The sequence below is a fragment of the Mandrillus leucophaeus genome, unplaced genomic scaffold, assembly GCF_000951045.1.
Source record: "Mandrillus leucophaeus isolate KB7577 unplaced genomic scaffold, Mleu.le_1.0 Scaffold86, whole genome shotgun sequence".
In the NCBI taxonomy this organism is placed as follows: domain Eukaryota; kingdom Metazoa; phylum Chordata; class Mammalia; order Primates; family Cercopithecidae; genus Mandrillus; species Mandrillus leucophaeus.
In genome coordinates, this window is record NW_012109363.1 from 2,445,734 (window position 1) to 2,457,291 (window position 11,558).

The 11,558-nt window shown below is 46.9% G+C and overlaps 1 protein-coding gene across 2 annotated transcripts in view; it reads right to left on the reverse strand.

Annotated features, from left to right (window-relative positions):
* LOXL2 (lysyl oxidase-like 2) overlaps nucleotides 1–11,558 on the reverse strand; it is a 127,101-nt gene that overhangs the window by 78,514 nt on the left and 37,029 nt on the right. For both annotated transcript variants that reach the window (XM_011968822.1, XM_011968823.1), the window contains one exon: nucleotides 6,555–6,992. In XM_011968822.1, the coding sequence (XP_011824212.1) occupies nucleotides 6,555–6,909 (355 nt within the window). In that variant the 5' untranslated portion in view covers nucleotides 6,910–6,992. The remainder of the gene's footprint in view (nucleotides 1–6,554; nucleotides 6,993–11,558) is intronic.

Here is an 11,558-nt window from a genome sequence, read left to right on the forward strand (position 1 = left end):
AAAACAAAAAAACAAAAAGAAATAACAACAACAAAAAAACCAAAAACACAAAACAAAACAAAAAAAACAGAAAATGACAGTGCTGGCAAGGGTGTGGAAACTGGAACCCTTGTGCACTGTCAATGGGAACGCAAAATGGTACAGGTGCTATAGAAAACAGTATGGTGTTTCCTTAAAAAATTAAAAGTAAAATTACCACATGATCCAGCAAAAGAACTGAAAACAGGGTCTCTAAGAGGTATCTGCACACCTGTGTTCATAACAGCATTATTCACAACAGCCAAGAGGTGGGAGCAACCCAGGTATCCATCAACAAAATGTGGTCTAGCCATACAATGGAATATTAGTCAGCCTTCAAAAGGGAGGAAACTCTGAAACCTGCTGCAATATGGATGATTCATAAAGACATGATGCTAAGTGAAACAAGCCAGTCCCAAAAGACAAATATCATATGGAGTATCTAGAAGAGTCAAATTCATTGAAACAGAAAGTAGAGTGGTGGCTGCCAGGGCCCGGGATGAGAAAGAAATGAGTGTGGTTGTTTAATCGGTACAGAGTTTCAGTTTTGCAAGATGGAAAAGTCTGGAGATGGACGGTGATGATGGCTGCACAACAATGTGAATATACTTAACACTACTGAACTATACACTTAAAAATGTTTAAGGCTGGGCTGGACACAGTTCACGCCTGTAATCTCAACACTTCAGGAGGCCAAGACGGGAGGATCCTGCAAGCTCAGGAGTCCGAGACCAGCCTGGGCAACATAGCGAGACCTCGTCTCTACTAAAAATCAAAACATTTAGCTGGGCATGGTGGCGCATGCCTGTAGTCCTAGCTATTCAGGAGGCCGAGGTGGGAGAACTGCTTGAGCCCAGAAGGTTGAGGCCGCAGTGAGCTGTGATTGTGCCATTGCACTCCAGCCTGGGTGACAGTGAGACCCTGTCTCCAAAAAAAACCCCAAAAAGTTAAGGTGGTAAATTTTATGTGATGCGCATCTTGCCATAATTTTTTTAAAAATCATAAAGTACTAGAGGGTTTTCAAATAATGATTTTTATAAGTGCCGCTGAAAAAATGAAAGAAAACGAAACTAAACCTCTCATTTTTCTCACAGCTCCTTTTAGGAGTCTGGAGCAGCAGACATAGTCAAACAAACCTGGGTTCAAGTTCTATCTGCCACACACTGGGGCACTGTATGATGCGGGCAACTGCCTCACCACACCTGCTTCTCATTTCTAAAGCCAAACTAATGATGCCGAGCAAAGAGGTTGCCATGGAGACTCAATGAGGTAATGTATGTGCCTGGTACGCTTTCAACCTCCCTCTCCCCTTCCTTCTTCCAGTCCGTCAGAAAAACAATACATTCTACTGCTTCTATGATGTAAGAGAAAAGCAAATAAAAACATTCCCATTGGAGAGATTAGGAAACCAAGGAGAGAAACAGAGGGTCTTCAAGGTCAAGAAGGACCCCGGGGCCAGTCTCCTGATGTCCAGGCCCTGCTGAAACGTGTCTGTTCTCACGGTTGCTGGTCAGGGCCCAAATGACAGCACCTTGGATCCATTGTGGAGAACAAACAGCTAATTGAAAACATCTGGGCTGAGGTTTTCCAACTGGCTTCTCAATTTGGCCTGGTTTCCAAGCAGTCAAGCTGCACTGAAACATACACTCCTTAATCGATTGCTGTCTCAACAACAAACCAAATGTTTGTCTTGCTAAGTACTAGCAACGGAAAAGACCCTCCACATTCTAAGCAGAACGTTCTGTCGCAAAGCTGCTGAAGTGACAGAGATGGTGAAAAGCAGTGTCACCCTATTCTATCTGCAGTGAGAGAAACCCCCCTCGCTAAGGACCTGGAAGTCCACCAGTGCATCATCAAAGGAACTGAGAACAGCTGCAAACCAGAGACCCTACGGAGCCTGCCCCAAAGAGCTGCTCTCTTATGCATCTTCCATGGACCCCCAATAATTTTCCATGGACCCCTTCCACATATGCTTGGTCAATTTCTACTTAGATGGTAGAAATGTGAATTTGTACTTAGTGCAAGACAGCATCACCATGCATGGTATACTCGTTTGGCCTGATTTCATAACAAAAATTTTTTTGTTTTTTGAGACAGTGTCTCACTCTGTCGCTCAGGCTGGAGTGCAGTGGTGCAATCATAGCTCACTGCAACCTCCGCCTCCCAGGTTTAAGCAATTCTCCCACCTCAGCCTCCCAAGTAGCTGGGACCAAAGGTACATGCCACCATGCCCAGCTAATTTTTGTATTTTTTTGGTAGAGACGGGATTTCACCATGTTGGCCAGGCTGGTCTCAAAATCCTGACCTCAAGTGATCCACCTGCCCCAGCCTCCCAAAGTGCTGGGATTACAGGCATGAGCCACTGCAAAGGGCCCTTTTTTTTTTATTCTATAGGTTTTGTGCTTATTAACTACTCTGATTCCAATGCAACCAGCTTCTGGGTCTGCCTGCTGGAAAGCAGGGTGGTTCTAGGTACAATCCAGTAGATGCCTCCTCAGAACTGCCAGGAAAGCCGTGTCCTTGGGACACAAGATGAGAGTCAAACTTTGGACACAAGAAAGCCATTCAATAGAAGCCAAATTTTATCTTACTCTTTCCTTCCAAAGCCGGATGAAAGAAGAGATAAATATATATATATAAATATATACACACACGCACATATATATACAAGTTAACAGATCATTAGGAAAGTAAAAATCATAAATGAAATTCAGTTGGAATGCCAGAGCCCAGGACAACGGACACTATTCAAGTTAGACTCTGTGGGGTTGCAAATGGGTGCAGTGGGTCACGCCTGTAATCCTAGCACTTTGGGAGGCCAAGGTGGGAAGACCGCTTGAGGCCAGGAGTTTGAGATCAGCCTGGCCAACATGGCAAAACCCTGTCTCTACTAAAAATACAATTAAAAAAATCAGCTGGGCCTAGTGGCGCACACCTGTAATCCCAGCTACTCAGGGGGCTGAGATGGGGGGATCACTTGAACTCGGGAGGCGAAGGTTACACTGAGCCTAGATCCCACCACTGCACTCCAGCGGGGGTGATAAAGCAGGACGCTGTCTCAAAGAAAAGGAAAGAAAAAAGTCTGTGGGGTCACAATGTGGTTATTGCTGGCTTCGTTGCTCGGGTCTAAAGAACGAGGGATGTGACTGGGAATAGGCTTAGCCTCCTGATTCTGAAGACAGGTGAAGGAGAGCAACCACCTTAGCTTCAGCTGCTATAACCTCGACCAGGGATTGAGAAACAGGACAGCTGCTCCCTCCAGAACTCCCTAGAAGGGCCTGCGGTTTACCTGAGCTCAGAGATGCTTTGGGAGAACAATCTGTGGACAGGCCAGGCTAGAAAACCCAGAACGTCCCTGGTGCCCTCCCTGGTTTCATTACTCCAGCCTGAACTTCCGAGGAGCTTGAGGGGTCCTGGAGGGGCAGCCTTATCCACAGTGTGACCAGCACACGAAGCCCCTAACCCCCACCGGAGCAAGCCCTGGGTGCTGGCCACATTCTGTACTCACTATACCAAGAACTGTTTCGCCAACTCTTTTTCCTATTCTGCCAGATCAAAATGAATCAATTAGCTAATATTTACTAAGTGCCCACCATGTACCCAGTGATAAAGATCTGGACTGATGCTGGTGAAATTCAAATACATTTAGATGTAAAAGGTCTCTCCTGTCATAAACCAAGCACCACTTCACATAAGCAGCTTAACCCATAAAGCCTTGAACACAAGACAGGGTTTGCCTGTTTTTTGTTTGTTTGTTTTTTTTTTCCAGGCACCTGTTTCTTCCTGTCCTCTCTTCGACATTATTCCTTTTAAAACCCTTGATGGATGCCATGTCCACAAAGATGGCCTTTCCAGTACTCCTGGTCTCTTCGTTGATATACCTCCTCTCTCAGGGACTGTCCTCCATCCTGCTCCAGCCGCTGTCCCATGGTCTCTCATTACCAGAGATTGCACCCTTCAATATCCATTTCACCCTTCCTGCTCTGTACCCACACACAGCTCCCTTCATCTTTTAGTAAACTTCTTGTGTCTCTATCTGAACAGAGACCCGCAATCCAGTGATCACAGCAGCTATGCACAATCCTACAACTTCTCCATGTATTACCACCCTCCTTACCCAGCACAGTCTCCATGGACCATGAGTTTAATCCTTCCCTTTCATACTCCCGCCACTCCTTGAACTTTTCACTCTTCACCATGCTTGGATGGCAAAGTCCCACCTGGGTAAAAACCTGTCTCCTATTACCCCATGCCTGCTCCTGATAGGGAAAAACCACAACCCCCTTGTCTGACAACAGGTAAGTTTTAAATTGAGGTTGAAATAAAATTGTCACTGGAAAAATACCCAGTCACTGGAAAGCATTTGTTATAAAATAATGAGCGTTGGAAAGCCTGGAATGGAAAACATGAATCTGAGGTTAGCCCTGGATCGCTCAGCCAGTCAGATAAACAGAGATGTGGAAGTATCAGACATTTGTTTAAGGAAGACAGGAAGTGGGTTCTAAAGCCCAACATTTGCTAACTTCACTTCCGTGGCTCTCATCGCTGCCAGGGAGCCCAGAGTGAGCTGCAGAGAACATTTGACTCTATGCTGTCTCCTGATCCAGTTACGCCAACAGGAAATTTTCAATTGCACGGAGGTGAGATGTGTGAGATGGGACTTCCCTTCTCCTATAATTTCTAGAATAACAGAAAGTTGGAAGGGAGGATAACAGTTATCAATTTCAATGACTCCCAAACCTGTCACTTTACAGGCTTCCAAAAGAGACAAGAGTCCTGGGCTCTAGCCCAGACCTTTTAAACCAGATTTATGGTGGGTTGAGGTCTGTGCTATTCTGTACTTTTAAGCTCCCTTGGGCGATTCTTATGCAGTCAGCATGGCGTTAGCCCTTTAGTCCAGGACAGGAGTGTGGGCAGCCCTGTTTTAGTCCAGCAGCCAGACTTGTGCTGAGGTCTGGGTTGCAGCTCAGCCGGGGGGCGGGTGTGGGAGCTTCCTTTGCCTGGCTGACCCACAGATGGGAAACTCTTAGCTCCTGGAAAAATGTTTAAAAAGAAACAATGCCCTCCACCCTCATCTCTTTCCTATTTGGGAACATGCACCGTCAGGGTTTCAGGAGTTCTTACAGAGCCCAACTTCCAGATGGGGAAAATGAGGCTGGAGAGGACAAGTGTCTTCCTACAAAGTGTGGTGTCAGAGGTCAGTACAGACTGAGCTCTAGGTTCAGGGCTTCAAATCTGTCCTGCCTCAAAGCTTTTAAAGCAAAGGTTTTGGGGTTTTTTTGTTTGTTTGTTTTGAGACGGAGTCTCACTCTGTCACCCAGGCCGAAGTGCAGTGGCACGACCTCGGCTTACTGCAGCCTCTGCCTCCCTGGTTCAAGCGATTTTTGTGCCTCAGCCTCCCGAGTGGCTGGGACTACAGACACTCGCCACAATGCCCGGCTAATTTTTGTATTTTCAGTAGAGACAAGGTTTCCCCATGTTGACCAGGCTGGTCTCGAACTCCTGACTTCAAGTGATCAGCCTGCCTCAGCCTTCCAAAGTGCTGGGATTACAGGCATGAGTCACCGCGCCTGGCCAGCTCTTAAAACAATTTTTAAAAATAAATTAATAGCCAGGAGCGGTGGTTCACGCCTGTAATCCCAGCACTTTGGGAGGCCAAGGCAGGCGGATCACAAGGTCAGGAGATCGAGACCACGTGAAACCCTGTCTCTACTAAAAATACAAAAAAATTAGCTGGGCACGGTGGTGGGCGCCTGTAGTCCCAGCTACTCAGGAGGCTGAGGCAGGAGAATGGCGTGAACCTGGGAGGCGGAGCTTGCAGTGAGCCAAGATCGTGCCACTGCACTACAGCCTGGGGGACAGAGCGAGACTCCGTCTCAAAAAAAAAAAAAAAAAAAAAAAAAAAAAAAAAAAATTAATAAATTTGAACCTCACAGGGAGGAAAGAATAGGCTAACCAACAGTGAAAAAACCCAAAGCATCTCTGTGCCTATCGTGAGCAAGCCTGCAATAGCAGGTTAGTGTTAAAACAATGAACTCCACGTGCCAGGACAGTGGGAGGCGTCAGGGAACTCAAGCATATGGGAGCCTTTGTGAGGAAGAGCAAGAGGTTTTCCTAACAGGGAATGATCTGGAGTAAAGTGCAACTTCCCCTGGGCTGGCGCAACCCCCAGGCAGGGAATATGGGGTGGAGAGAGGAGCACAGGCCGATTTCACCCCATATGTGGGGTCACCAACTGTCCTGGTTTTCCTGAGGTTTTCCCAGGACGTGAGACTTTCTGTGCTAAAGTCAGGAAAGTCCTGGGCAAATCGGTATGGTTGGTCACTTACTGTGCCCCTCCTCAAATGCCCCCCACCCCTGCCTTACTGCAGGGTGCAGCCTGCGTGTGCTCGGAAGGATGCCAGCCCCTAGATGGGCATCACCAAGAGTTTACACTTTTCAGTGCGTGCAGCCTCCTCTCCCAGGCTGACCTCAGGGAAGGCAGCTCCGGGTCCTGCCAGGTAACAGCACTCAGATCCAAAGCACAGAATGTTTACCTTCCCCCTTGCCGTAGGAGGAGCTGGCAGTCCAGGACTTGGCCTCCACATAGCCCAGCTCCCGGCAGACGACGTGGGCAGCGTGGATGGAGAAGTCGTCATCACACACGGTACCCCACTGGCCGTCGTAGTACACCTCCACCCGACCCTCGCTGTGCTTCCTCTTCTGCCCGGCCAGGCGCAGCTGAATCTTGGCCACATTGGCGGGGGCCTGGGGCTGGTGATACTCGGGAGCCGGTTGCTGGAAGTACTCGGGGTAGTGGGGCCAGCTGTCATACTGTGCCAGACTCAGGGGGGACAGGAGGGCCAGCACAGCCAGGCAGCTGCAGAGGCGGGAGCACAGAGGCCTCTCCATCCCTGTCTTCGAGCTGATGATCCCACGAAGGGGCCCTGAGCAGCTGGGAGGGACAGGCGGGGTACGGAAGCAGCAGGAGCTTTCTGGAAGACAGGAGAGATGTGTTAGGATGAGAACGTGGGGCTACGGAGACCTACAAGGAGAACGAGAGATTTCATACCCCTTGGCTTAATATGGAAAGCTCGTCCATTCTCGACACCAATCCAGCCCCACTCCTACCTGACGTTTCCACCACGCAGGGCTAGGAGGTCCCACCGCCTTTACCCACCGTCTTCCCCAACTCTCTGGAATGCTTTTTCCAGTAGAGTTCCTGGCAGGGAACAGAGCACACTCCAACTTAATTTGAGGAGAGTTTTTTAAGACTACGGACATGCAGGCAGAGTTCTGCCGAACTAACAAAGGCTGGTGTCACACCCTAGGGCTGGCGACTCAGGGGGGCTGTGACCACCCTAGGCTTGAAGGGAGCCTGGGGGGTGAGAAATGAAGAGTGGCAGAGGGAGCTGTCTCTTAGGAGCCTTCACTGGAGAGTCTCAGAGCCAACGGACGGCAATGGCGGGGACGCAGGAGGGAGAAGAAATACCTGACTCCCTTTCCTCCCATCTTTAAATCTTCCTGGTGCTTCCTATTAGGCAAACCCAGTCTCCTCCAACTCGAAGCCAGTGGCAAGGGAGCTGAGCCCATTGGGGGAGCCTGCATGGGCCGGTCTCCTAGAACATGGGGGCTGGTGGAGAAGGAGCAGGTTTGAAGGGGCGAGGGCAGGAGATTCAACACACCCACCCCTCCATTTAATGAATGGCACCCCAAAACACTACAGGAGCATTTGCTGGATGAATTCTAATGTTCCCGTCAGCTTTGAGGGCTGCAATGCTAAACGAGTTTTAAAATCCTCAAGGTCATGGTCATCGTATCTGGTGGAGACTTCCTCTAAGAATTCCCGAGTGAAATCATGTAGCAAGAAGACCTCGTGTATCTTGGTCCCCTCGTAATTCAGAGAAAAAAGGAGACTATTTTAAAAGGACCGCACGTGTGTCTCAGAGAAAGATGCAGGGCCATAAAACAGGATGAGCAGGTGGAAACTTAGGTGGGGGCATAAGGTATTTTATTTTAACCCTATGCAGAGGAGTAGGCTAATCATATTCTTCCGGTCATGGCACAATACCTTCGAGGAAGTTCTGGGTAACTTTCCTGTAGTCAGAGCTGTCCAGAGCTGCCCATGGAGGGACGATCTGCCTTGGAGAGAGGCAGTTCCATGTCTGTTGGGTGACCAGCAGCACCCAGTGCCCCAAAGAGGATGCTGGGGTGGAGATGTTGGAGCTTGGGGGACAGTCAGAACTGAGGATTTTGGAAAGTTTTCTGATGTTGCCAGAGAGCCAGCCATCCTCATCCTGCGACTAACAAACAAGGCCAGAAAGTGATGGAGGGTTCCTGTGATAGCTCCTGACCAACTGACCAATGCACAGCCTGACCCGCTAGTGGTGTGACTCTGAAGGGAATCAGGGTCCTGGCCACGCACCATTCCCATCAAAGCACATCTGCATCCTCAAGCTTACCTATGTCTCACAAGAACCTTGGGGAGTAGAAGAGGCAGGTACTATCAGGATTCGTATTTTACAACAAAATCAAGAACCAGAGAGGATTAGAGATTTTACCAGAGTTGCACAGTTAGTGTAAGCAAAGCCAGAGTGGGTCACTCCCAATCTGCCATCCCATATAAAAAGTCCTGGTTCAGCTTGGATACAGAAGCCTTTATGTGTGGCACGCGCCTACCTCCCCTGCTTCAGTTCCCACGACGGTTTCTCCCTTCCCTCACCCCAGCCCTGCCCATGGCACACGTCCCGTCATATCAGCCTGTACCAGCTTCAGCTGTTGTCACCTAGAACAATGCGCCTCCGTCCCCTCCCCTCCAAATGGCACATGGTGCAATCCTTCCTGTTCTTCACGGAGACCTTCCCAGGTCCTCCTATCAGATTGAATGTCTTTCTGCTTCCCTTTGACATCACATTTTGCTTGTGCTTTACACTGTTGTCATGTCTGGCTCTGCCACCGGACCCTCAGGCCCAAGGGACAGAAACCATCTCTTTGTCATTTCTGCTCAGCAACGCATCTGCCTCTGGATGTGTCAGGCTACATTCTAGTAGATAAAGCTTCCTGCCAAGAACAACTGGAAAAGGAAGGTAAAATACTAAAACATATGTTTGAAGACATGAGAAAGTTATCGAGGCAGCAAGGACTGAAGGCGACAAGAATCCAGAGAGATGGGAAGGGCGTTGAGGTGAGGCTCACATTTGCCTCTGTGTTTCCCCGGAAGACACTCGCCAATTCCACGGCAGTGATCAACAGGCTGAGAAGCTAAGCAAAGCTGCAGGCAGCCTCCAGGGACAGGGGAGACTGGGAGTTCAGAACCCGCCAAGGACAAAGGGACCTGTTAAACAGCCCCAGGCTCTCAGATGCATTCCTGAAGAGCTGCACTCTAGCAGCCAGGGCATAGGAAGGTCTGACATTCCCATAAATGGAATACCAAAGGAGAGGAGAGAAAGGATGTGCAGAGGAAATAATGGAAGAAATAATGGCCTAGAATTTTCCAGAATGACAAAATTCATCAAGCCCACACAGTGTAGTTTACAAGGAAAACCACATCTGGGCACATCGAAATCCAACTGCAGAGAAGACAAGACAGAAAGAAAAATCTTAAATACAGTCAGGGTAGAAAAGCTGTTACCTTAGAAAGAGCAGCAGAAAGACTAACAGCTGGTCCCTCAACACAAATAAGGAGACGTTAACAGCACAACATTTTCAAAGGGCAGAAAAAAATGTCTGCCCAGAATCTGTGCCCAGTGAAGAGAATGAAGGTAAAATAAGGACATACCAGATAAACAAGAGAGGAGCGAGTCTGTCACCAGAATATCCACAAGACGGAAATGCTACAGGGAATTCTTTAGGCTAAAGGAAAAATCATCCCAGATGTCAATATGGAGGCGTAGGAAGGAATGAAGAGTATGAAGTGGGAAACGATGTAGGTAAATCTCAGTAAAGTTCGAGTGTGTAAAACAGGAAAAATGTCCTGTGTGGGGTTTAAAATAGATGTATGATTAAAATGTATGGCAACCATAGCACGAAAGGCAGGAGGGCATTAAATGGGGCTCAAGTGGTTTGAGGTTCTTGTGTTGTCTGGGAAGTGGTAAAAGTACTATTGTCTATTAGATTTTAGGTAGATGAATGCTATAATGTTTATAGGAATCATTGCAAGAACTACTAAAAGAAAAGTAGAACTAACAGGTTAATAAGGGGGGGATGGTAGCATTAAAAAATACTCGATTAATCCAAAATTGAAGCAATAAAACAGAGAAAAGTAACATGAAACAATTCTTACAAATAGAAAAAATATTAGATGGTGGATTTAAACTCCAATATATCAGTAATTACATTAGATAAAATAAATGCTCCAATTAAAAGACAAAGATCATCAGAATGAATATAACAAAACAATTTAGCTTTATATTTTTCTTTTTCTTTTTTTTTTTTTTTTTGAGACGGAGTCTTGCTCTGTTGCCCAGGCTGGAGTGTGTAGTGGCGCCATCTCAGCTCACTGCAACCTCTGCCTCCTGGGTTCAAGCAATTCTCCCGCCTTAGCCCCCTGAGTAGCTGGGATTACAGGCACCCACCACCACGCCTAGCTAATTTTTGTATTTTGAGTAGAGACGGGATTTCACCATGTTGGCCAGGCTGGTCTCGAACTCCCGACCTCAAGTGATCCACCCACCCGCCTCGGCCTCCCAAAATGTTGGGATTACAGGTGTGAGCCACCACACCCAGCCCAATCCAGCTTTATATTTCTCAGAAGAGAAATGTAATGTAAAAGGACGGAAACAGATATACCATGCATACATTAACCAGAGGCAAACTGGTACAAAGTCAGATAAAGTTGACCTTAAGATACATTACCAGAGACAAAAAGGGACAGTTTACAATCATGAAAGTCAATCCACCAGGATAATCTAACTCTTCTAAATGTGTATGCATAGCTTCAATATATATAAAAGAAATATTGATGGAACTAAAAGGAAAAAATAGACAAATTCATAATCATAGTGGGAGATTTTTACATACCTCTGTCAGTAACCGATAGAAGAAAGACACAGAAAAATCCTGGTGCTGAAGATGTGAATGACATAATTAACAAACTTAACCTAATTCCTAAGTTTCTATAAACTGTACTCAGCAACTGCAGAAGGCAGCTATGCTCCAGGGACACATGGAAGATACAATGATACAAACATATTAAGATATTAAGATACAATGATATTATGCAGAATATGTTGTTTAACTACAGCAGAATTCAGCTATAAACCATTCATAAAAGAACAAGTAGAAAATCCCCAAATATTTGAGAATGTTGGATGAGGAAATCTATTATCATGCATCACCTTCCAGCTCACAGTACTAAATTGATTTATTCATTCAACAAGCATTCATTGAGCTCCTACTATACCTATGACGCTGACTGCCTAGCTGAAGTTCGCCTACAAGGTATCAATGATCGTTCATGGACTGAACTACCTGAGCCAGGGGGTGCCTAACTTTGAATTCAGGAAGCTTTTCCTCTTCTACATTGCCCTTTTTTTTTTTTTTTTTTTTTTTTTTTTTTTGAG